The 24,077-nt window shown below is 42.5% G+C and overlaps 1 protein-coding gene across 1 annotated transcript in view; it reads left to right on the forward strand.

Annotated features, from left to right (window-relative positions):
* CPED1 (cadherin like and PC-esterase domain containing 1) overlaps positions 1 to 24,077 on the forward strand; it is a 600,308-nt gene that overhangs the window by 570,705 nt on the left and 5,526 nt on the right. The window contains exon 21 of the mRNA XM_073573371.1: positions 16,225 to 16,371. Within this exon, the coding sequence (XP_073429472.1) occupies positions 16,225 to 16,371 (147 nt within the window). The remainder of the gene's footprint in view (positions 1 to 16,224; positions 16,372 to 24,077) is intronic.

Genomic DNA, 24,077 nt, shown 5'->3' on the forward strand with positions numbered 1-24,077 from the left:
TTATGTGATGACAGAGTAACCTTAAGACCATTAAGATGTTGTATGAGCCCGTCATTATCCCAAATTCTTGGAATCCATCGTATCCCAGAAACCTTCTACAACAAAAATAAATACGTAAACCTACAAATATATTCTTTAACCAATGTAACTAAGTTTATAATATCACTGAAAACATACACAACAATAAAGCACATGAGTAGGGTTTTACAAAAAAATGGGAAGTTAATGACAAATGAATGCCAGTAAAATTTATGTTGTTTGTATTTTACCAGAATATTTCACAGTAAAAATATTTATTGGTATTAAAAATAAAAATATCCATGCATATGCAGATTTTTTCAGCTTGAAAACCGCTTTGGTAATGCTTTCTGTGCCAAATTTCTTTAATCCATTAGAAATGTAGATAAAAAATAAGAAATTGGGAAATGATGGCAAGTCTTATTTTTTTTTTTTAATAGAAAGTAGTTTAATACATTATCGTATTTTACCCATATGGTAAAGGAAAAATATATTGGGGCAGATTCAGCAAACAGTTTTCGCCAGTATTCTAGTGTAGATATGTTAGAAATGTCTCAAAATTTGGTGGCTTTGGCTTATTTTAGCTCAGTCATGGCTAGCCCCACAAACTTTTTGAAAATTTGGCTTAGCTTGGGCGGAATAGGGCTTGGCTAAGCACACCCAACAAATTCACCATATGTTACACCACAAAAGTGATGAAAATAACAATATAAATGTATGCCAGTCTAGGTCTGATATAAAATTCTAGCAAGTGAGCATGACAGTTGAAAGATGTGCCAAATTAATTTACGTCTTCCCGACATTGGACGTATTGGTGTATCCTATTAGCTGAGGCGTTTCAGGACATGAAAATATCAGTATGTCTAGGCAATTATGGGGGCACAGGAACTGTGGCAGGTGTGATTACAGCAGGAGCTCAATCTAACTCCACTGATGTGATGCTTCCATCTTTACCATGGGCTGCTTAGACACCTCACCTTTATGTGATCTATATGGCTTATTGCTGTTGTAATGGAGGTGTCTGGATTCAATGTACAGAGGCACGGGGCGGAAACAGTCTGGGATGATTAAAGCTCTATTTATATACAGTGATTTAAAGGGAATCTGTCACCCTTTTTTTGGACTATCAGCTGCCAGCATTGACATCAATGTAATGCTGTAGATAAGCCCCCGATGTAACCTGAAAGATAAGAAAAACACGTTAGATTATACACACTGGAGGGGGTGGTCAGATGGGTGTCACTGTCTGGTCCTGCTCCTCCCATCTTCATACGATGCCATCCTCTTCTTCCCTTCCTGTCATGGCTCCGGTGCAGGTGCACTGCTCTGCCCTGTTGAGGGCAGAGCAGAGGCCTGCATTGCGCAGGCGTCGGGAGAGGTCTGGTGCCTGCGCACTACAGTATTCTGCTCTACCCTCAACAGGGCAGAGCAGTGCACCTGCGCAGGAGCCACTACAGGAAGGGAAGAAGAGGACGGCATCGTATGAAGATGGGAGGCGCCAGACCGGACCGCGACACCCATCGGACCGGACCACCCCCCCCGGTGAGTATAATCTAACGTGTTTTTCTTATCTTTCAGGTTACATTGGGGGCTTATCTACAGCATTACAGAATGCTGTAGATAAGCCCCTGATGTCAATGCCGGCAGCTGATAGTCCAAAAAAAGGTGACAGATTCCCTTTAAAGTAACTAAACAATTAGTTTTCGTAATAGTAACTAGGCAGATTACCATTCAAACAAAAATAAAAATAAACATGGAAAAGCAAAGGAAGTATTTCTCCATCTATCATCAATGTTCTGTTCACAACAGTGGTAGGCCCAGTTTGGGGGGCCAACATGTAAGTTCTTTTGTTGCAGTTCTGGTAGGGGTCACCAGGTTTTCCTGCTAGTCCATAAGTCTCTCTCTGAAGTAGTCTATCAAAGCCCTGTTGAACCTCCCACACACCAACCGGCAACCTCCCAATCTGAGACCCTAATCCCAGCTGACCCCAGTACCGTAAAGGATGGCTTGAAATAATGGCCCTGCTCTCACGCACTATCCTTCCACAGTCTCTGGCATTTCCCATTTGTTGTAGTCTCCTCACGCATCTTCTTGGCTTTACCCTGTCAACAGAAGTCTCTCAGGATTAGACTGGTGTGGAACAGGCCGCAGCTCCTGACAGGTGAAATCAGGTCTCTTGCGCTTTACTGGCTTGCAGCATGGATCCTGGTCCTGACTAATGCAGGCGAAACTCAGAGTCCTCCTGTATGGAATCCGGGCCTTGTCAGGTGATGGCTGACACCTTGATGTCGTAGGCTTTCTGCTGAGGCCTGTTACACTGGCCTCAGTGACATCCCTGGAGTGCGGCTGTTCTGCTCTCCTCTCTGTGCTTTTATATTATTATTATTATTATTATACATTTATATAGTGCCATTTATTCCATGGTGCTTTACATGTGAAAAGGGGAAATATAGACAGGTACAATAAACATGTGTAAGACAAGGGACAAACAAGTACAGAAGGAGAGAGGACCTTTATATCCAGGAAGTCCTTCCTGTAGGTCACCTGATCAGGTCCAGCACCTCAAGTTACTTCCTCCTGCAAATCTTCCAGTACCATTTGGTTCCTCTTGATTTTGCCTGGCCAGCAGATGGCAGTTTCTCTTCATTAATGGCACATCCTGCAAGGGCTCTTCAGGGATTTCACTGCTTCTTATTACACTGTTGTAAATAGAAATTGATGTCTAAATAGAATATGTGAAGGCATAGATAAAAAAAATTTAAAACCTTCAAGCAATGCTGCATCATTATGCAAAATTAAGGGTATAGATTTGATCTACACCCACTGGAACTGTGGAATAGTATACAATAACACATTCATCTAAGCTTTGGCCTGCACTGAGTTATGTTAGACATTACAAGAGTTCAGAATGGAGATGTCTGTCTGGTTTGAATACAAGTTGTGGGTTCATAAAAGGAAGTAGAAGCGTTTATAGCAATATTAATGAAAGAAGATATTCAGTTTAAGCCCTTAAAATTAAATGAAAGTACCAACATAATACTGACTAGTGGTCCACAGAAGAATAATTCCACAGTGACATGTTTACAGACTAACCCTACAATGGACAAAACACTGCACATCTGGAGATAAAAAAGCGTATGTTCCATGCCTGTTCCCAATTCCCTTACAGTACACAGTCTCCTGGATTGGTTCCGGTTTCTGTCGCAGATCATCTTATCAGATGCAATGTCCACTAATGTAATTCATTCATATAGTTACAGTACAATATTACAGAACTGGTGCATCTTACAGCATAAACATCTAATGAAGCTGTCATGCTAGAACTAGCCTCCTAATGTGAGTGGTGCCATTATTTATATGCTCTGTATGTATATAGCAAATGTTGTATACATGAGTTTGGCCCATCACACTGATTACATGTACAATATAATGATTATTAATATAATATTAGTGCAAAGTGTTTTACTTTATTCTGGGTTGGATGTACCTGTAAGCATACTAGTCCACTGGGAGGAAACAGATTACACACACAAACTTTTTTGCACGTTGCCATGCCCCATTCAGCCGTCTATCATGCACCGTGGATGTGCATTTAAATGATGTTAAAGTTTTACAAAATATGCTTTCTGGGAGATTTTAAGATGATGACTTGAGAGTTTTTCCAACCCTTCCAGGAGTTCCGTATAGTTGGTAAGTATGCCTACGGGTACATACAAAACTTAGAGGGTAGCCTTTATAGCATTTTATGTGCTATACAAGTTATGCCTACAGCCTCCTCACATGTCTATATGGCACTTTCTGTATTTCTGTGGTATATAGTGCCCTGGCCCTATTCTGGGTGTATCTGATGAGAAAAGTGTTTTTGGCATCCCCTCAAAAATAATCACCCAAATATTCCTCCAACTTGCCCCCTAACTGCATCACTTCTAACCCTAGTGAAAAAAGATGTACCAAATAGTTTACATTAATTGTGACTTTTCTGTCATTAGAAAAGGTATTTTTCCTAAGGTACTTCTGAGTTTGTCTATTGTACTTTAATGTTTTCTTCTTGCAATATGTTATGTCTGGCTCAGGGATTTATTAGCAGGATACATAACACTCCTAAGTTCAATAACCTCTTTATCATTTACAACTTTCTCTTGGTCTATTCGTAATTGACACTGTTGTGAAAAATGACTTATTTAATATCTTATTTTTGAGCCTGCAGTTAAAAATTAGCCTCTTAATATAACCCCACTAAAATCCATAATCAGACCACCAACATTTTACCCAAACATCTCCGTTATTTAAATTTTGCTGCAGATCTTTTTACTGCATAATACAAGCCATGAGGCAAACCGAATCCATGTGGCATATATCAAAATGATTTTCATATGTTGTATATTTCAATGTAAAATATAAGTCTGTGTTACAAGTCAGTAGTAATCTAAGCCACATGTTCAACGTTTGCGCGCTGTACCCGAATGCTAGACAGGCTATCTACCATTTATATAATCATGTCAATTCAAATATGTCTTAAAGGGTTAACATCTGACAGTACAGTCATCAAATATGAAAAAAAAAAAAATAGAATTAATGCAGACTGTTGTACAGCTTATATTTTATAACATCGCATTGTAACTCTGCCCATATGTCTAACACTGGCTTTGCTCCATGTGTACAGAAAAGTGGTCACATAACGCATCCAAGGTGACTAGCAGACACATTCCCGACGCTGTCTGCTCCGTATGACCAAACAACCACACAGTAAACACACCAAGAATGTCTGCATTCAGGAGAATTACATCACTTTAAGTGATACCAAATTACAAGCCATTACCCAAGCCCTAAATTGTCTCCTTAAGCACATACACATATATATCACCTATGTATTACTACTATATAGTTTGTATGGAGATATAATCAGCAAGGCTCCATGGCTCTACGCTAAATACATTGCATGTATTATGCCTGTGCCTCGCTTGGAAGCTTTCTGACCTGAACATCACGGGTGACGACAAACCAGTAGAGGTAAATCTAGTTGATGTCAGTATGTCTGCAGCATGTCCTTAGGTTTCTGCATTGCAACATTTGGACTTGCTGTAAACCATATGTTTAAGAGTTTTTGGTTTATAGTACATTTGTGAAAAAACGAGCATATTGTTGGAAAAATTATGAAATTCACTTGATATCTTTATGAAGTACCAATAAATATTTATGTTGCACTTTTCTAGTAAGACATTTATACTCCATGCATCCACATCAGACTTAGCACTTGTGAAGCAACTAATACCCTACACAAAGCCATAGTTTGGATTTCCCTAACCCTGGAAAAAGGTTAACTCCTATATCTAAGGACCTATCCAGATGAGCAGATTATATTGGTGTGTGCTGTCCGAGTTAAAATCGATGGATTATCTGTAACACATCTGATATTTATGATTACATTGTCATTAACCTACAAAACTGAACTGGATCATGTATATTTATTGAGGTTAAATATGGATGTCATACGTATGTCACATGGATGGTAGACAGATGACAATACACATGAAAATCGTCTCAGTTTTTCTGGATGAAAATTGGACAATTTTTTTTATACCCTCGTCTGAACCTGGCCTAAAGACAATGTGTAAGGCAAAGAGGCAAGTCAGCAGCATGTTCTTTCCTGGATCCTGATCCAATAGCCCAGGTCTAGATACACCCCAACATCAGACGTACACACGAGGGTCAGTTGTAATTCCAATTTTGAACACTTTTCAAAAGGTAAAGGTGACCTTTTGCAAGATTCAGCCACCACTGTATATACAGTGGGGAAAATAAGTATTTGATACACTGACAATTTTGCAAATTTTCCCACCTACAAAGATCGTAGAGATGTGTAGCTTGTATCATAGGTACACTTCAACTGTGAAGGTACATGCCCACGATCAGGAATAGCAGCCTTTTGGATGCAGCTCACTTGCACTGTGTTCAAAACACTGCGTTGTACAGTACAAGCACAGTGGATTTAGAGAAATCTCATGCCCATGGTGCTTCTATTTAATGCTGCATAAACTCATCCGTGGTGTGGGTTTAATAGCCGCAGCTTATCAATTTCTATTGTGGAGACACTAGTCTCTGCAACATAAATTTCCACAATAGATAAGTATTGGATGCAGTAAACCCACATGGTTCAATAAACACATGCGGATTTACCTGCGTGATTAGAACACAGCACTTTGGACACAGCAAAAATATGTGCACGAAGTAATTATTTGATCACCTATCAACCAGCAAGAATTGTGGCTCTCACAGACCTGTTAAGGTTAACTAAAAACCCTCCTTCTCTACACTCATTACCTGTATTAATTGCACCTGATTCAATGTGTTACCTGTATAAAATACACCTGTCCACACACTCAATCAATCACACTCCAACCTCTCCACCACGACCAAACCAAAAGAGCGATATGACTGTCAATCTTCCTCAGTCTTGGGCTCCATGTAACATCTCACCTTGTGGGGTAAGGATGATTCTCAGAAAGGTCAGGAATCAACCCAAAACTACATGGGAGCATTTGGTCAATGACCTGAAGAGAGTTGGGACCACAGTCAACACACTACAATGTAATGGATTAAAATCCTGCAGGGCTCACAAGGTCCCACTGCTCAAGCCAGCACATGTCCAGGCCCGTTCAAAGTTCGCCAATGACCATCTAGATGATCCAGAGGAGGCATGGTAGAAGGTCATATGGTCAGATGAAACCAAAATTTAACTTTTTGGTATCAACTTCACTAGCCCTGTTTGGAGGAAGAAGAAGGATGAGTGCAACTCCAAGAACACCATCTCAACTATGAAGCATTTTGGGGGAAACATTATACTTTGGGGGTGCTTTTCTGCAAAGAGGACAGAACAACTGCACCGTATTGAAGGGAGTATGGATGAGGTCATATATCATGAGATTTTTGCCAAATTCCATCCCTCAGTAAGAGCATTGAAGATGGGTCGTAGCTGTGTCTTCTAGCATGATAATAACCCGAAACACAGTCAGGGCAACTAAGGAGTAGCTCTGTAAGAAGCATTTCAAGGTCCTGGAGTGGCCTGGCCAGTCTCCAGACCTGAACTCAATAGAAAATCTTTGAAGGGAGCTGAAACTGAATGTTGCCCAGCCCGAAGCTTGAAAGATCTGGAGAAGATCTGTATGGAGGAGTGGGCCAAAATCCCTGCTGCAGTTTGTGCAAATTTAGTCAAGTACTACAGGAAATGTCTGACCTCTGTAATTGCAACCATAGGTTTCTGTACCAAATATTAAGTTCTGTTTTTCTAGTGTATCAAATACTTATTTTATGAAATAAATGTAAATATCATACAATATGATTTATTGGATTTTTTTTAAGATTCTGTCTCCCACAGTTGAAGTGTACCTACAATAAAAATAACAGACCTCTCCATTCTTTGTAGGTGGGAAAACTTGCAATATCGTCAATCATGTATCAAATGTTTATGTCCCCCGCTACTTACACATTTAATCAGACTGTTCTCTAGATGATGAGCCTACCATCAAATTAAATTGACTTAAAGTAAAATTCTTTCTTTATTTTAGTCTAGCAAATATCTACAGGTCCATGGTAATATTTGGGAACTCAATACTGCATTACATTTACTTTTTTACTTTTTAAGAGAATCAGTAATGTTACATATTATAATGTTATAATATTGATATGGTGACGGGAATATCAATTACTTTTTTGCAGACACCTTAGGATCACATAATTTGCTTGGTAATATGTTGCACTATGTCGGTGACATTTTGATTGCAACCACACCACCAGGATAACATACAATATCTGAAACAGACATCACATTGCTTGGAGGAAACAGAACTAAAGCTGTTCCCAGACAAATGTCAGCTTATGCTGTCGGAAGAATAACTAGGATTATACATTAAAACATTTAAACTGACAATGAAAAATTACATTGTCATCTTACCTTCTTTATATTGTAATAACTTGGACTTTACAGAGAAAAAAATGCAAACTATTCTCACTGCTGTTTAGGGAAGACCATAAGCAAAACATTATTTGCAGATGTGTCTATTAGAAACATTCTTGGATTCTCAGAACAATGGAGCAAGAAAATAGAGTTATGAAATATGAATATGCCGTCTTTAACATGTTACAGTAACATTGCTAAATCTATGTGCCATGCATGTGCCAAGGCTAAAAAAATAACAGCAAGAACAATATATTGTAATTCTATGGAAGCTTGAGATAAACACAGTCTAAAAACCCAGGAGGTAGTTTTTGGGTATAGTGGAATACAGAGTCCAGAAGTCATCTGGTTTTTAAAGTGTAACTGTTAGATGAACTTGTCTTGTAACGTTCCACACTGTCTGAGGACAGGGGTTACTCACTTTGCAGGTCTTGGAGGTAAACACTGGCACACGCAGGGTTAAAACAAGTCCATTCGGTTTATTTTCTCCATAAACCATTGAACCATGAACAAAAGGCAAACAGTCTTACAGCAACACAAAAAACAGTCCTTAGCTGGGCTTGGTTCCCTCAGGTCCTGTGCACACACAGGTCAGGGCAATGTCCATAGCAGATGCTCTATCTGCAGCCACAGACACAGAAAGGCTTCTCCTTCTTTAGAACACAGACCACTCTGTAGTGTCCTACCTGGACACATGGACACATGGAAGTCTGTCCACACTCTGACAGACTCCCTCACACTCTCTCACATGTGCTAAACACCTCAATTACATAGCCCTGTAACCACACACAAAGGTGTGGTATGGATCACATGAGCTGGTCACATGGTCAGGACCTCACCACAGGTCCTGAACATACACATATCTTCAGGCAAAACGGGGTACAGACTGCACCCTCACCCAAAGATGAGGCAATATGGGTAGCCAGGCCCTCCCATCTCTCATAGCTGCCCACAACCCGGACACAGTGCACTAAACACCATATTAGTGCTCATGTACACTAACAACAAAATACTCTGGGTTGCATCGCAGGGCGCATCCATCCATGTGACATATACCTCCCATTAACCACGTGACCACCCGTCACATCACTGTCTGTATCCGCTTCTGTTTCTGGCGCCTCTGTCATCCTCCCCTCTCCATAGACTTTTATAAACAGCAGTTGTCATCTCATGTCTTGGTGACCTGAAAATCTGGCTTTTCTGAAAGCAGATTTTACCAAAGAATCTGCCAATCATCATGAAATCAAGTCATCTGTTCATGCCATTTCTAATGCACATCATTCCTAGCCGGAACAGATGCCACGCTGATATGTCAGAAGTCACTAAGGCATCGTTGTATCTAGGCTCTAGGTAAAACACGTAATGATCACATTCAAATGCTACATATTACAGCACATTGGGCAAAAGTTTGTTTGGTCTTGAAAAATGTAAGGTCATCATCAGACACAGATATTTGGAATGACAAATAGTGTTGGAGCTCTTTCTGTTGGATAAGTGTCTTCAGTGTCGGCAATCACCCAACAGCAGGAGGGAAAAAAACTAAACCCTGGTTCCGTTTACATAGTAACCAATGGATAAATCAATAATTGGAAGCATATTCAAAATCAGGAGCATTTATTACAAGCCCTGAAGATACACACTGTAGACTACATCCCAACACAAATGTTGACATCTTGTGAACAGGCTTCATGTGATCTGCAATATGCCAAGCACACATTTAAGATTTCCATCTGGTATCTGTTCTAGGCACATCATACCACTTGACAGGTAGAAATCTTTCTTTTTATGTCTGATGCGATTGTGACATCTGGGATGGTTTTATTTATTGCTAATTAGGGAAAATCCCATTACAAACTCAATCAAAACTAATTCCATGAATCCACTGAAGGTCATCCACTTCTTCCTGTACAGAGGACTGGAGACAGCACTGATTATCTGATCAGAGAATTTGCTGACATCTCTAGTCTCTCATTTCCAGAATCAATTTGTTTACTGCCAGACTAAGTACATTTTACAATGTTGCAACTTTTGGACATTGATTGTACCATTTTACAGACATTCTTTTTCCTCATTTTACAGATTAGTTTCTCTAAAAAAATGTTTTATCCCATCAACAATGATCAATGTAACTCTTTAAGTGATATCATGAGCTTTTAATGTTTTTAAAAGTTTCCCAGTAAACATAAAGAGAGAAAAAAATGTATAAAAAAAATCGGTATTCTAGGTGCCTTTGAACATGTGCGATAATAAGCTTCACTGCTGTTATCTGCAGATATCTTACACTACATGGCAGTCATTTTAATGGACTAGGGATTACCTCCCTATACACACAAATGTTATTTTCTAATTAAAGGTCACCAGGAATTTATTCATGAAGACTAGAAATCAGCGAATCTTTTGAAATTTGAATTTGCCAGATTTGACAAATCTTTTCAAAATATTTGATTTGCTGCAAATCAATTTGTCGCAAATTGAAAGTATTGCTCCAATCCTCCAATAGCTGTGAAAATATGTGTATGACACTCTGAGTTCTACCAAGAGTATTTCCAATCCTTTTCAAGCTCTTTAACACAAAAAGGAACCTGTAATGAAGCTCTGTTAGCAGCTCTTAATAGGGCTTCTCCGAATAGGCTTTGCCCAAGCCATTCCACTTAGGAGATCTCAGGGGTATTATTACCTTCACCCTTTAACCTCTATACAGGGATCTGGACTTATGCAGGGCCCCTGGGTTACCTGCATGGAGGGACTGCTGGCCAGTGGAGTGAGCAGGTGGAGAGAAGAGTCATGAAGCTGGGTCATTTCCAGAAAGTCAGAGACAGAATTGTGAGACTGGCAGTTAAAATTTAGCTGCTGGGGACTTTAATATGAAGTTTCCCTGCTCAACACTCACAACAGAGATGATTACAACAGATAATCTGCACCCTTCAGTAAGACATGGAAAGGACCACAAGTTCCATCCAGATTCATGTAGAACAAGATGACGACTGCATCCCCCAACACTATTGCAAGTGCAAGCCCAGCTCTGCCTAATAGCAAAGGCAGAAGTTGTAGGACAGGGTTCAAATATGGATATAAAAGAATCTAAGGAATATATGGGCATGGATAAATGCATGGTAACCATTCTTCACTACTGTGCTATTACAAACTGTCTGTACAATTCATTCAGTGTTTTATGGCTTTTTCATCCTATCTCTATGGCTAAGCTTTCTCATCCTATCATAATCCAGATTGACCCCAAAATGGCTGCTGTATTCTCTCTGGTTTTATACAGTCTATGATTGGCTGTGTTACACCATGTGATGTGACAGTTGCAAGACATCACGGAGTAGCCCAAGCAGCCACCTCCAAAGTCACATGAGCCTACTTTGGATGATGTAATCTTCTGTAATGTGTAAAGTAGAGGCAATTCATACAAATTGAATTACTAATTGTTTGAATATGCTGAGTTCCCTGAATTCTTACAAATTTTACACACATTCAATTCACAAAAAATCTATTTATCCATCTTTAATAATGATAAATTATTTTTATTTATATTTCCGAAGAACCCTTTTAATGTTAGTTTGGTTTGGAATGGCCATTACTACTATAAGCATTGTTGTATACAGTTGTGCTCAAAAGTTTACATACCCCGGCAGAATTTTTGCTTTCTTGGCCTTTTCTCAGAGATTATGAATGATAACAAGAAACTTTTTCTGCACTCATGGTCAGTGGTTGGGTGAAGCCATTTATTGTCAAACTACTGTGTTTTCTCTTTTTAAATCATAATGGCAATCCAAAACATCTCAAGATCTCATCTCCCTAGATCTTGGTGCAGAGATCTCCATCTGTGCATGCTCCACCCCCGACAGCCATTTTCCCGGAGTCCACCACATAGTAAAACCATGGATGTGCCATGACTCCCGTCTTTCACAAAATTTCAGCGGAGCTCCCACACCACCAAACACCTGCAGCGTCGCACATCCGAACACTCCTTTCTCCCAGTTAGTGGTCAGCAGCATCACCCCACTCCTGCCTCCACCAGCAGCGACCCTGGGACCCTGCTTCACCGCAGCCACCATCCCGTTAAGCAATAAGATGCATGGATTATAAGAAGCACCACCATTTTATTAAAAAAAAAAGGTTTTTTTCCTATTTTTCTCAAAATTTGGGGTTCGTCTTATAATCCACAAAATACAGTAAGTAGGGATGAGCAGACCTGTGGAAGTTTGAGTTCTGATTAGAGTTGAGCGATACTATCCGATACTTCAAAGTATCGGATCGGAATGGATCGGCCGATCTTAAAAAAAAGTATCGGTATCGCCGATTCCGATACCGGAAGTCCCATTCAAGTCTATGGGACTTCCGGTATCGGAATAAGAAAAATCCTGTTTTTCCCTTGTACAGCCTCTCTGGGGTCTGTACGGGCCTTTCGGGGGGCTGTGCCGGCCTGCCAGGGGGTCTGTGCAGGCTCCGGTGGTCTGTGCCGGCCTGCTGGGGGGCTGTGCCGGCCTGCCAGGGGGGCTGTGCAGGCTCCGGTGGGCTGTGCCGGCCTGCCGGGGGGCTGTGCCGGCCTGCCGGGGGGGCTGTGCAGGCTCCGGGGGGCTGTGCCGGCCTGCCGGGGGGCTGTGCAGGCTTCGGGGGTCTGTGCAGGCATCGTCCGATGGGACTACAAGTCCCATCGGGCGATGCCTGCTACCATGACAGTGATTGACACATTAGCCAATGATGGGACAGTAGTAGTCCCATCATCCGGCTAATGTGTTGAATGTAAAAAAAAAAAAAAAAAAATGACATGCTACATACATACAACATGCATACTACATACATGCTACATTCATACTACATATATACTACATGCAACATACATACTACATATATACTACATGCAACATACATACTACATATATACTACATGCATGCAACATGCATACTACATATATACTACATGCTACATACATACTACATATATGCTACATACATACTACATATATACTACATGCATGCTACATACATACTACATACATACTACATATATGCTACATACATACTACATGCTACATACATACTACATATATACTACATGCATGCTACATACATACTACATGCTACATACATACTACATATATGCTACATACATACCACATACATACTACATACATACTACATGCATACTACATGCTACATACATACTACATATATACTACATGCATGCTACATACATACTACATGCTACATACATACTACATATATACTACATACATACTACATACATACTACATGCATGCTACATATATACTACATGCTACATACATACTACATATATACTACATGCATGCTACATACATACTACATGCTACATACATACTACATATATACTACATACATACTACATACATACTACATGCATGCTACATACATACTACATATATACTACATACATACTACATACATACTACATGCATGCTACATACATACTACATGCTACATACATACTACATATATACTACATGCATGCTACATACATACTACATGCTACATACATACTACATATATACTACATACATACTACATACATACTACATGCATGCTACATACATACTACATGCTACATACATACCACATATATACTACATACATACTACTTACAATACATTCATACAATACATACATAGACATACAGTACATATAACATAGAGTAACATACTTACCAATACTTGTCACATTGTTCCCCGAAGCCATTGTCTTTTACGGAATAAATATTAACATAACAAACCACAAAAATACTCACCCACGATCCGAAGCAGTCCACGAGTGTGTCCCACGACGATCTTGGGTAGAGAACTGCAGCATCAGCTGTTGCTGCCGTTCTCTACGGGCTGCAGGAATCCAATGACGGAAGGTAGGTATCCTTCCGCACTGTATTCCTCCGCCACTTAAAAAAAAAAAAGTCCCTAGTCTCACTTTATGCCATTGCTGTGTGGGAAATTCCCACGCAGCAATGGCATAAAGTGAGACTAGGGACTTTTTTTTTTAAGTGGCGGAGGAATACAGTGCGGAAGGATACCTACCTTCCGTCATTGGATTCCTGCAGCCCGTAGAGAACAGCAGCAACAGCTGATGCTGCAGTTCTCTACCCAAGATCGTCGTGGGACACACTCGTGGACTGCTTCGGATCGTGGGTGAGTATTTTTGTGGTTTGTTATGTTAATATTTATTCCGTAAAAGACAATGGCTTCGGGGAACAATGTGACAAGTATTGGTAAGTATGTTACTCTATGTTATATGTACTGTATGTCTATGTATGTATTGTATGAATGTATTGTATGTAGTATGTATGTAGTATATATGTGGTATGTATGTAGCATGTAGTATGTATGTAGCATGCATGTAGTATGTATGTAGTATGTATGTAGTATATATGTAGTATGTATGTAGCATGTAGTATGTATGTAGCATGCATGTAGTATATATGTAGTATGTATGTAGCATGTAGTATGTATGTAGCATGCATGTAGTATGTATGTAGTATGTATGTAGTATATATGTAGTATGTATGTAGCATGCATGTAGTATGTATGTAGTATGTATGTAGTATATATGTAGTATGTATGTAGCATGTAGTATGTATGTAGCATGCATGTAGTATATATGTAGTATGTATGTAGCATGTAGTATGTATGTAGCATGCATGTAGTATGTATGTAGTATGTATTTAGTATATATGTAGTATGTATGTAGCATGTAGTATGTATGTAGCATGCATGTAGTATGTAGTATGTATGTAGCATGTAGTATGTATGTAGCATGCATGTAGTATGTATGTAGTATGTATGTAGTATATATGTGGTATGTATGTAGTATGTATGTAGTATGTATGTAGCATGTAGTATGTATGTAGCATGCATGTAGTATATATGTAGTATGTATGTAGTATGTATGTAGTATGTATGTAGTATGTATGTAGTATATATGTGTTATGTATGTAGTATGTATGTAGTATATATGTGGTATGTATGTAGTATGTATGTAGTATGTATGTAGTATGTATGTAGCATGTAGTATGTATGTAGCATGCATGTAGTATGTATGTAGTATTTTTTTTTTTTTTTTTTAACATTTAACACATTAGCCGGATGATGGGACTACTACTGTCCCATCATTGGCTAATGTGTCAATCACTGTCATGGTAGCAGGCATCGCCAGATGGGACTTGTAGTCCCATCGGACGATGCTTGCACAGACCCCCGGACATCAGCACAGCCCCCCGGCAGGCCGGCACAGCCCCCCGGCAGGCCGGTACAGACCCCCACAGGGTGCACAGACCACCGGCAGGCCGGCACAGCCCCCCGGCAGGCAGGTACAGACCCCCACAGGGTGCACAGACCACCGGCAGGCCGGCACAGCCCCCCGGCAGGCCGGTACAGACCCCGGGCAGTCCACACAGCCCACCGGCAGGCCGGCACAGCCCCCCGGCAGGCCGGCAGAGACCCCCGGGAGGCCCGAAATGACGGCGCATCATGATGCGCACACACCGCGCATCATGATGACGTCAGGCTGTCAATCAACTTTGAACTTCCGATTCCGATGCCGACTTCCGATATTGAAAAAATATCGGAAGTCGGTATCGGAATTCCGATACAGCAAGTATCGGCCGATACCCGATACTTGCGGTATCGGAATGCTCAACACTAGTTCTGATACATGACCGAAACTTTATTCCAAAGTTCATTTTGGGTATGAGACCATTACCCGAACTTGAACCAGAACCTGAACCCCATTGAAAAAAATGAGGATTCGAACTTTAGAACTGAAAATTCTCTCTCTCAATGGACTACTCCGGAATCCTGAACATTGCAACGGATTTCAGAGAGCAGTCCGTGTTCGGCGTTTACCACCGGACACTAACTGTCTGGTACAAACCCCGAACTTTTAAGTTCAAGTTCACTCATCCCTACTTATTATAAAAGAACTGTTTGATGCTAGATCTGTGGAGCGTGCTGTTACCTCCTAAGAGCAGTGCTTACAAGTTAGGCAGAAGCAGTGGTCTTTCTCCTAAGCAATGAACTGTAAAGAAAAGTATTAATATCTCAAGAACGTCTTAAAATTTTACTAAGCAATAATTTGCAGTTAATTTACAAGCTCTATCTGATAATATCAATCTATGAAGATGGGTTGACCATTTAAATAAATTATCAGCAATGCATGACTTTCTGCTCCATAATTGTATCCAACAATTTCAGCATCTCTTTTTTTTATATTTTTGAATATAGGTCCAAATAAGAAAGTTATCTGAGGAAAATAGTCTCATCCTGAAGACAGCTAAACTATATGGTTATGAAGTAGTCGATACATTCAGTATTACTATGGGGCGTTATAAGGAATTTTTACAAGGAAAATGTGGCTGTCACTTTCATGAGGTATTTATCATCTTCTTGCCCCCTCTTACAATGTTGGGTTTATTGTGTACAAATGATTCAAATCTTGATGGCAGAATATAACGATATCTCAATCTGATATGTCACATTGTTAGATCAGAGGCCATATTGAATGAGAGCACGCATGTGTTTCTATAATTTCAATTAATTTGTGTACAGATAGCTCACCCTGTCACCTTTAAAACAGAGACCTAGATCCCCACATTCTCAAGATCATTGGCGGCCCAACTACAAAACCTCTACTAACTGAATGTTTCATCATGACATAGTTCATTATAAGAAAATTGTCACTCTATTACTCTATGTTCCTGTGATAATAATGTGCATGCCTCTTTGAGGTATTTTCCCACTTTAGACATTTAGGGACATCTGCCTACAGGTTGAAGAGGTTTTTAACAAATTTAGATGTTGGCCCCTATCGATAGTATAATAGATAACTTTGCGATCTCTGGAGGTCCAATTGCTGGTATCCTCCCTGATCCCCATAATGATGCTTTGAATAGCACCATTTGATTGAAGCGGAAGTAGGACATGCACACCTCCGCTCCATTATTTTTTTACTGGGACCTCTGAAGATAGTCGGGTCCTCATTTCTATGATCGGTGATGATACCAGCGGTACGATCTACAACAATTAGAAAGTAATGCCCTATATTGAGAACAGCTGCTACTGTCCAAACTTGGTACAAGGAAAGGAGAAAAGTTTGGTGTTGATACTGTTCTTGTTATGATCTACAGACCGGACAGCCATTTGGCAATTCTGGCAAATGCCAGAAGGGCCTGTCTGGTCGTGGGCTGCCTTGTCTGCTACGTTGTTAGCAGAATCTGTGTTCTCAAGACACCCATACTGTTAATAATAATAATAATAATAATCTTTATTTATATAGCGCCAACATATTCCGCAGCGCTTTACAGTTTAACAGTTTCAAAACACAAGTCATAAGTAACAACGCTAACAATACAATAATTAAAGCAAAATAAGACGAAATAAGACGACCCTGCTCGTGAGAGCTTACAATCTACAATGAGGTGAGGGAGATACAGAGTACAGGTGTGTATTTACAATGGTGTATTTACAATGAAGGTCCAGCCATCTTGCGGGAGTGAAGGATGGATGGAGATAGTGAATGGGCTACACACGCCCACTTACACTGTTAAGAGTTGTGATGGAGCACAAAGTTGCTGACTCCATCACTTACCCCAGCAGGCCACAGGCATCATTAGAAATTTTGGTCTTGTAGTAAATCTTGCATTCCTCCATCCAGGGTAATATTGGTAATATATCCCATCTGGTGCTTGGGGACGGGTTCAGCATGGGCCTGTGTGAATTCAAATGCCAGGGCTGAATTTCAGCCCCAGTCCGTACCTGTCTACAGAACATTGGTGTTCAACCTCAAGGTCTCAGTCAGATGACATTTTCAGCTCTAACGCAATAAAATGTAAGACAATGTCTTAGGATGCACCATCCTTTTTAATGAGATTACAAAGCTGCCAGACGTGTCAGTGTGCAGGCCAGGTACCGAGAATGAATCAGCGGACACAACACTTTTTGCAGAAGTCACTTGCTAAGATAAACAGATTTAGCAAGTCCAAGCCACCGAGCATATTTGTAGTGTGCACCCTTTCCTAAGGCCACATGCTCACCGCATACATAATACATCGATGGCAGCTGTCATTGCCTATTATTGGTGACGCTGCAGGAATGTGAGTAATGACAATCTATACGTGACAATCTCAGGGGTTTTGGGAACGATGCTGAGTGTAAACACGTGGGATCGTCAAAGGCCAAGCCTGCACTGTTATGTGCCTAGATGTAATAGTGCTATGTATAAAAATCAGAACTGTCGCAGCTCACGTAACTCGCACCAGATTACTATGTATACCAGATAGTATCAAAGCCTCTCCAAATATTAGGACACCTACTAGGTGTCTGGCAGAGCAGGTATGCCCCTTGAAAGCTGTTTGTCTGTCAGTCTGGAAATCCATTGCTGAAGGGAAAACCAGATTTTCCCTTCACCCATGACAGCACCACCTGAGAGAGGGATCCCCCCGCCAGGACAGGATCCTACTGAAATATAAGGGGCGGCACCTCTCCCCCGCTTCAGTTGGGTTCCTGTCCTGGAATGGGATCCCAGTCTGACAGCGGCGGTGCCTGTCATGGAAAATGGACCCAGGGCCATCCCGGCGCAGGAAGAACAGGTCAGCTTACCTGTAGCGCCGGCCGTCGGTGGCCTGGAACGCAGTCCCTGGGGTTCCTCCTGCAGACCCCGGGTTCGTGCGGGTGCGGTATGGTGGCTGCAGCAGTGAGGCTCTCCTCCGTGCCTCCCTCCCCCTGCGTGCGCCCGATCCTTCTCCCTGGGACGACAGGGGAAGCCGGGGCGGCTTCCGGTGTCTGACGTCAGCGGCGCGATGCACCCTGGGAGTGCGCCGGCTGATGTCACAGACGCGACGGCAACATGGCGCCTGGTGCGGTGCCGGCCGCAGTAAGAAGAAGAGCGGCCGGCGGTCGCAGGGGGGAGGGGTACCGACACCAACAAAAAGGAGGGCAAGGAGCAGGACGGCCAGGTTTTACAATGGGGTCACAGCAGGAGCGTTCACCGTCTCCACCGTCCCTGTCCTCGTCGCAGACCTCTGCACGTAAACATGGGAGCCGTTCAAGCGGCAAGAGCAGCAGCCGCCCGAGCCACAGATCGAGGAATTCCTCAAGGTCGAGAGAGCACAGACCGCATGCTCCAACACATCCTCCGAGTCCAGTACCCGACTTTGTGGGTGGTGAGTGATCTTCGAGAATGTTAGACCAATATTAATAGGGTCCTTCTTGTGTGTTATTTTTTCCTTAGGGAAAAGGCAAAAAAGCAGGGAGCAAAAGGAATAATAGAGAGTGTGCTATATGCCAGAGCCCCCTAGCAAAAGATTGGCAAAAGGACCTTTGCGCCAGCTGTATCCAGCGGACTATGGCGGAGGAGGTGCCGAGCCTGGCAACTAACCTCAGATCAATCATAAGGTCCAAGGTAGAAGGCTCACTTAAAATATTATTAAAGAAAAAGAAAAAAAGTAGGAGAGACTCCCCAACTTCTTCGTCAGACTCTTCCTCGTCTGAATATCAGGTCGAACACAGGTCCTCCTCCTCCTCGGATAGTGATACGGGGGGCAGGCCGTGTTTTCCGGTAGAGGATACAGACGCTCTCCTTAAGGCCATTAGGACAACCATGGGCCTACAGGAGGAGAAAGCAACTAAGTCCCTAGAAGACGCAATGTTTGGGGGGTTACCGGAAAGGAAAAAGCGCACCTTTCCGGTTAATGAGAAAATTTAGGCACTCATTGAAAAAGAGTGGAAGAAACATGAAAGATCAGGTAGCCTTCCCTCCTCCTCAAAAAGGAGATATCCCTTTGAGCCTAAAGATATGGAAATATGGGACAAGGTCCCAAAAATTGATGCAGCAGTATCCAGATCATCCAAAAGGTCGGCCCTGCCCTTAGAAGACTCAGGAGTGCTGAGAGATCCGCTAGATAAAAAAGCAGACTCCTACCTAAGACATGCTTGGGAAGCAGCGGCAGGGGGACTGAAACCAGCAATAGCTGGCACCTGCACAGCCCGCTCCTTATTGATCTGGTTACAGCAGCTAGAAGAAAAACTCGCATCCAAGGTGTCAAGGGAAAAATTTTTGGGAGATATGTATCTTCTACATGGAGCAGCCGCCTTTTTGGCCGACACCTCTGCCGAATCCATGAGATTGATGGCGAGGGCAGCGGGGTTATCAAACTCTGCAAGGCGTGCATTATGGCTTAAAGGCTGTCCTGGAGACCTAAAATCAAAAGCTAAATTATGCTCTCTTCCATGTGATGGACAATTTCTTTTTGGGAAAAATTTAGATGACATCCTGGAAAAAGCAGGGGACAGGAAAAAGGGCTTCCCCAGATTTACGGGAGATCAAAGAAGACCGCCCTTTCGGAGGGGAAAATTCAATAGGGGCAGTCCTCCAGGGGATCGGAAAAGATGGGAGGACAAAAGAAAGAAAGAGTCTGGATTCATGTTTGGGGGAGCCTCTTCATCCGCAAAGAAGTCCCCACAATGATGCCAGTATCCCTGCAGGGGGGAGACTGATGCTCTTTTATCAGGCCTGGGAAAATATATCTTCCAACACTTGTATTTTAAACATCATAAAAAAGGCCTAAAATTTCCTTTTTTTCAACGGCCGAGAGCATCGTTTGTGGTGACCCCCGTCAGGAAAGGGTTAGAAGAGCAGTTGGCCCTAGAGGCAGAGATCCTAAGTCTGCTGGACAAACACGTTCTGATCAAGGTTCAAAGTGAACAGGAAAGAAGGGGTTTCTACTCACCCCTCTTCCTAATAAAAAAACCGGATCATTCATTCAGGACGATTATAAACCTCAGAGGCCTCAACCAATGGATAGAAAACCAGACCTTCAAAATGGAGTCAGTGACTTTGGCCATAACACTGTTACACCACAATTGTTTTATGGCTGTAGTCGACTTAAAGGATGCCTACTACCACATCCCGATCCATCCAGAATACCAAAAATACTTAAGGGTAGCTCTCTACATCCAGGGCAACCTCAGACATTTTCAGTTCAGTGCCCTTCCATTCGGCATATCCATAGCCCCGAGGGTGTTCACGAAGGTAGCAGCAGAGATGACAGCCTTCCTCCAAATCCACAACACAATTATTATACCCTACTTAGATGATATTCTAATTGTGGGCAACTTGGAACGTCACTGCACAGAACAGGTGGAAAGGGTAACAAATACCCTACAGAGACTGGGCTGGATGGTGAATGTCAAAAAGTCAAGGCTACAACCCCTAAAAAGGCAAATGTTTTTAGGATTCATCTTGGACTTGGAACAGCAAAAGTGTCTTTTACCAGAGGCCAAGGTGGAAAAGTTGAGGAATATGACCCTGGCAGCAATAGACCAACCTCACACGACCCTGAGAGGGGCGATGTCCTTACTAGGCACACTGACAGCCTGTATTCCAGCGGTCAGATGGCACAATTTCATACCCGTCAACTGCAAGCAGAGATCCTATCAGTACAGAAATTGCTAAAAGGGTGTTTAGAAGGAAGGCTGGAACTTTCCTTAAAAGTCAAAAACTCTCTCAGATGGTGGCTAGACAGAACAAACCTAGTAGCAGGGACATTATGGCACAGGCCAGTATCCGATGTGATTCTGACGGACGCAAGTTCCTCGGGGTGGGGAGCACACCTGAGGGGACGGGCAGCCCAGGGGCCCTGGGGACACCAAGAACAAAACGCATCCTCCAACCTAAGAGAATTAAGGGCAGTAAACAAAGCCCTAAGGATATTCATCCCCAGTCTAGAAGGCCGCAATGTCCAGATCATGTCGGACAACAAAGTGACAGTGGCTTATATGAACCACCAGGGAGGGACAAGGTCACACTCCATAATGAGTGAAACCAACGAAATCTTTCGCAGAGCAGAACGACACCTACACTCTCTAACAGCCTTACACATCAGAGGGGTGGAGAACATACAAGCCGATTTCCTGAGCCGCAACACATTGAGGCAGGGAGAATGGGCCCTAAATCACTTAGTGTTCCAGAAGATAGTACAACTCTGGAGAGAGCCAGTAATAGACCTCTTTGCTAACAAAAGCAACAGGCAGGTAAAAAGATTCTGCTCATTGAACCCAAAAGAAGACCCATGGGCAGTGGACGCATTGCAAATTCCGTGGAATTTCAAACTGGGTTACGCCTTTCCTCCGATAGCTCTAATCCCAGCAGTGGTGAAGAAAATAAGAGAGGATCAGGCCAGAGTGATCTTTATAGCACCGTTTTGGCCAAAAAGGCCCTGGTTCTCACTACTACAGATTATGTTCCTGTCAGATCCATGGGTTCTGCCAGAGATTCTAGACCTGCTAGCTCAGGGTCCGGTATTCCACATGCAAGTCAAGGGGTTCCATCTGACGGCGTGGAATTTGAGAGGTCACTTTTAAAAAATAGAGGGTTCTCCCCTGGGTTGGTGGCTACACTGATGAAAAGTAGAAAGCCAGTAACAACTAATAAATATGGTAGGACATGGAATAAGTTTCTGCAGTTCCTAGGAAGACCGTTAGACCAAGAACCCCCGATCAAGGCCATCTTAGAGTTCTTACAGGCAGGACTACAGCTAGGCCTAGCGGTAAATACACTCAAAGTACAAGTTTCAGCACTATGCGCTCTATATATCTGCAATATAGCAGCAAATAGATGGGTAGCCAGATTCATTAAATCCTGCCAGAGGTCTAGACCGATCCCTTTGCCAAAAATAGCTCCCTGGGATTTAAACCTTGTGTTAGAAGCTCTCACGAAGGAGCCATTTGAACCAGTGCAACAACTACCAGTAAAATATCTTACCCTAAAAACCATTATTTTAGTGGCCCTTACATCGGCACGTAGAGTGATTGACTTGCAAGCCCTCTCAGTTTAATCCACCTTATACCCAGGTGTACCAGGACAGGGTTGTTCTAAAAACAGACCCTGCTTATTTACCGAAAGTTGTATCAGATTTTCACCGAAGCCAGGAAGTTGTCCTCCCCTCCTTTTGTGACAATCCAAAAAACCCAGGAGAGGAGAAATTCCATAATCTAGACGTTAAAAGAGCCCTCTTAAGGCCCTTTTACATTTAGCGATGCACCAGCGATCCGACCAGCGATCCGACCCGGTCAGGATCGCTGGTGCATCGCTAAATGATCGCTAGTGAGCTTTCATACAGAAAGACCTCACAGCGATGCAGCAGCGACGCAGCGCACGATACTTACCATTCACACACAGCGATTCTGCGTCCTCCCGCCCGCCTCCACGCGTCGCTCGTCGTCACAGCAGGAAGTCTCAGCAGGAAGCGCCCGACAAGAAATGGAGCCGGACATTCTCGCGCGATCAGCGATGGACAGCGGGGGAGCCGGTCGGAGGTAAGTATCACATATAGCGATATCGCTAGCAATATCGCTATAACGTCACAAAACCAGTGACGTTTTAGCGATATTGCTAGCAATATCGCTTAGTGTAAAACCCCCTTTAGAGTATATATCAGTAACTAGCCAGTGGAGGAGGTCCCAGTCCCTATTTGTAGCCTTCCAGGGTGCCAGGAAGGGTTACGGAGTAATGCCAGATGGATTAGGGATGCCATTAGTGTAGCCTACTCAGCTAGTGGTGTTCCGATTCCTGACGGCATCAAGGCTCATTCCACCAGAGCCGTGGCGACCTCCTGGGCTGAAAAGGCAGAGGTATTGATTGAGCAAATCTGTAAGGCCGCTACCTGGGCCTCACCCTCAACCCTTTTTAAACACTATAGATTAAATCTATCCTCCTCTGCTGACTTAACCTTTGGTAGAAGGGTGCTGCAAGTGGTGGTCCCTCCCTAAGGTGTTCGAAGTCTCCAAAAATCTCTCAGGTGGTGCTGTCATGGGTGAAGGGAAAACCACCATGGTTACTTACCGGTAGCCGGTTTTTACATGACAGGAACCCATGACAGCACCCGTATATTCCCCCCCTTTTCACCGTATGGGTGTGCACGTTAACAGGGTGTATTTGTGTGATGTGGTGTTGGATAAACATGTAACTAACCGGGAAGTCCTCTCAATGCTCTGCAACCAACTGAAGCGGGGGAGAGGTGCCGCCCCTTATATTTCAGTAGGTTCCTGTCCTGCCAGGGCGGATCCCTCTCTCTCAGGTG

The sequence above is a fragment of the Dendrobates tinctorius genome, unplaced genomic scaffold, assembly GCF_039654945.1.
Source record: "Dendrobates tinctorius isolate UK_male_01 unplaced genomic scaffold, ASM3965494v1 ptg000035l, whole genome shotgun sequence".
NCBI classification, from domain to species: Eukaryota; Metazoa; Chordata; class Amphibia; order Anura; family Dendrobatidae; genus Dendrobates; species Dendrobates tinctorius.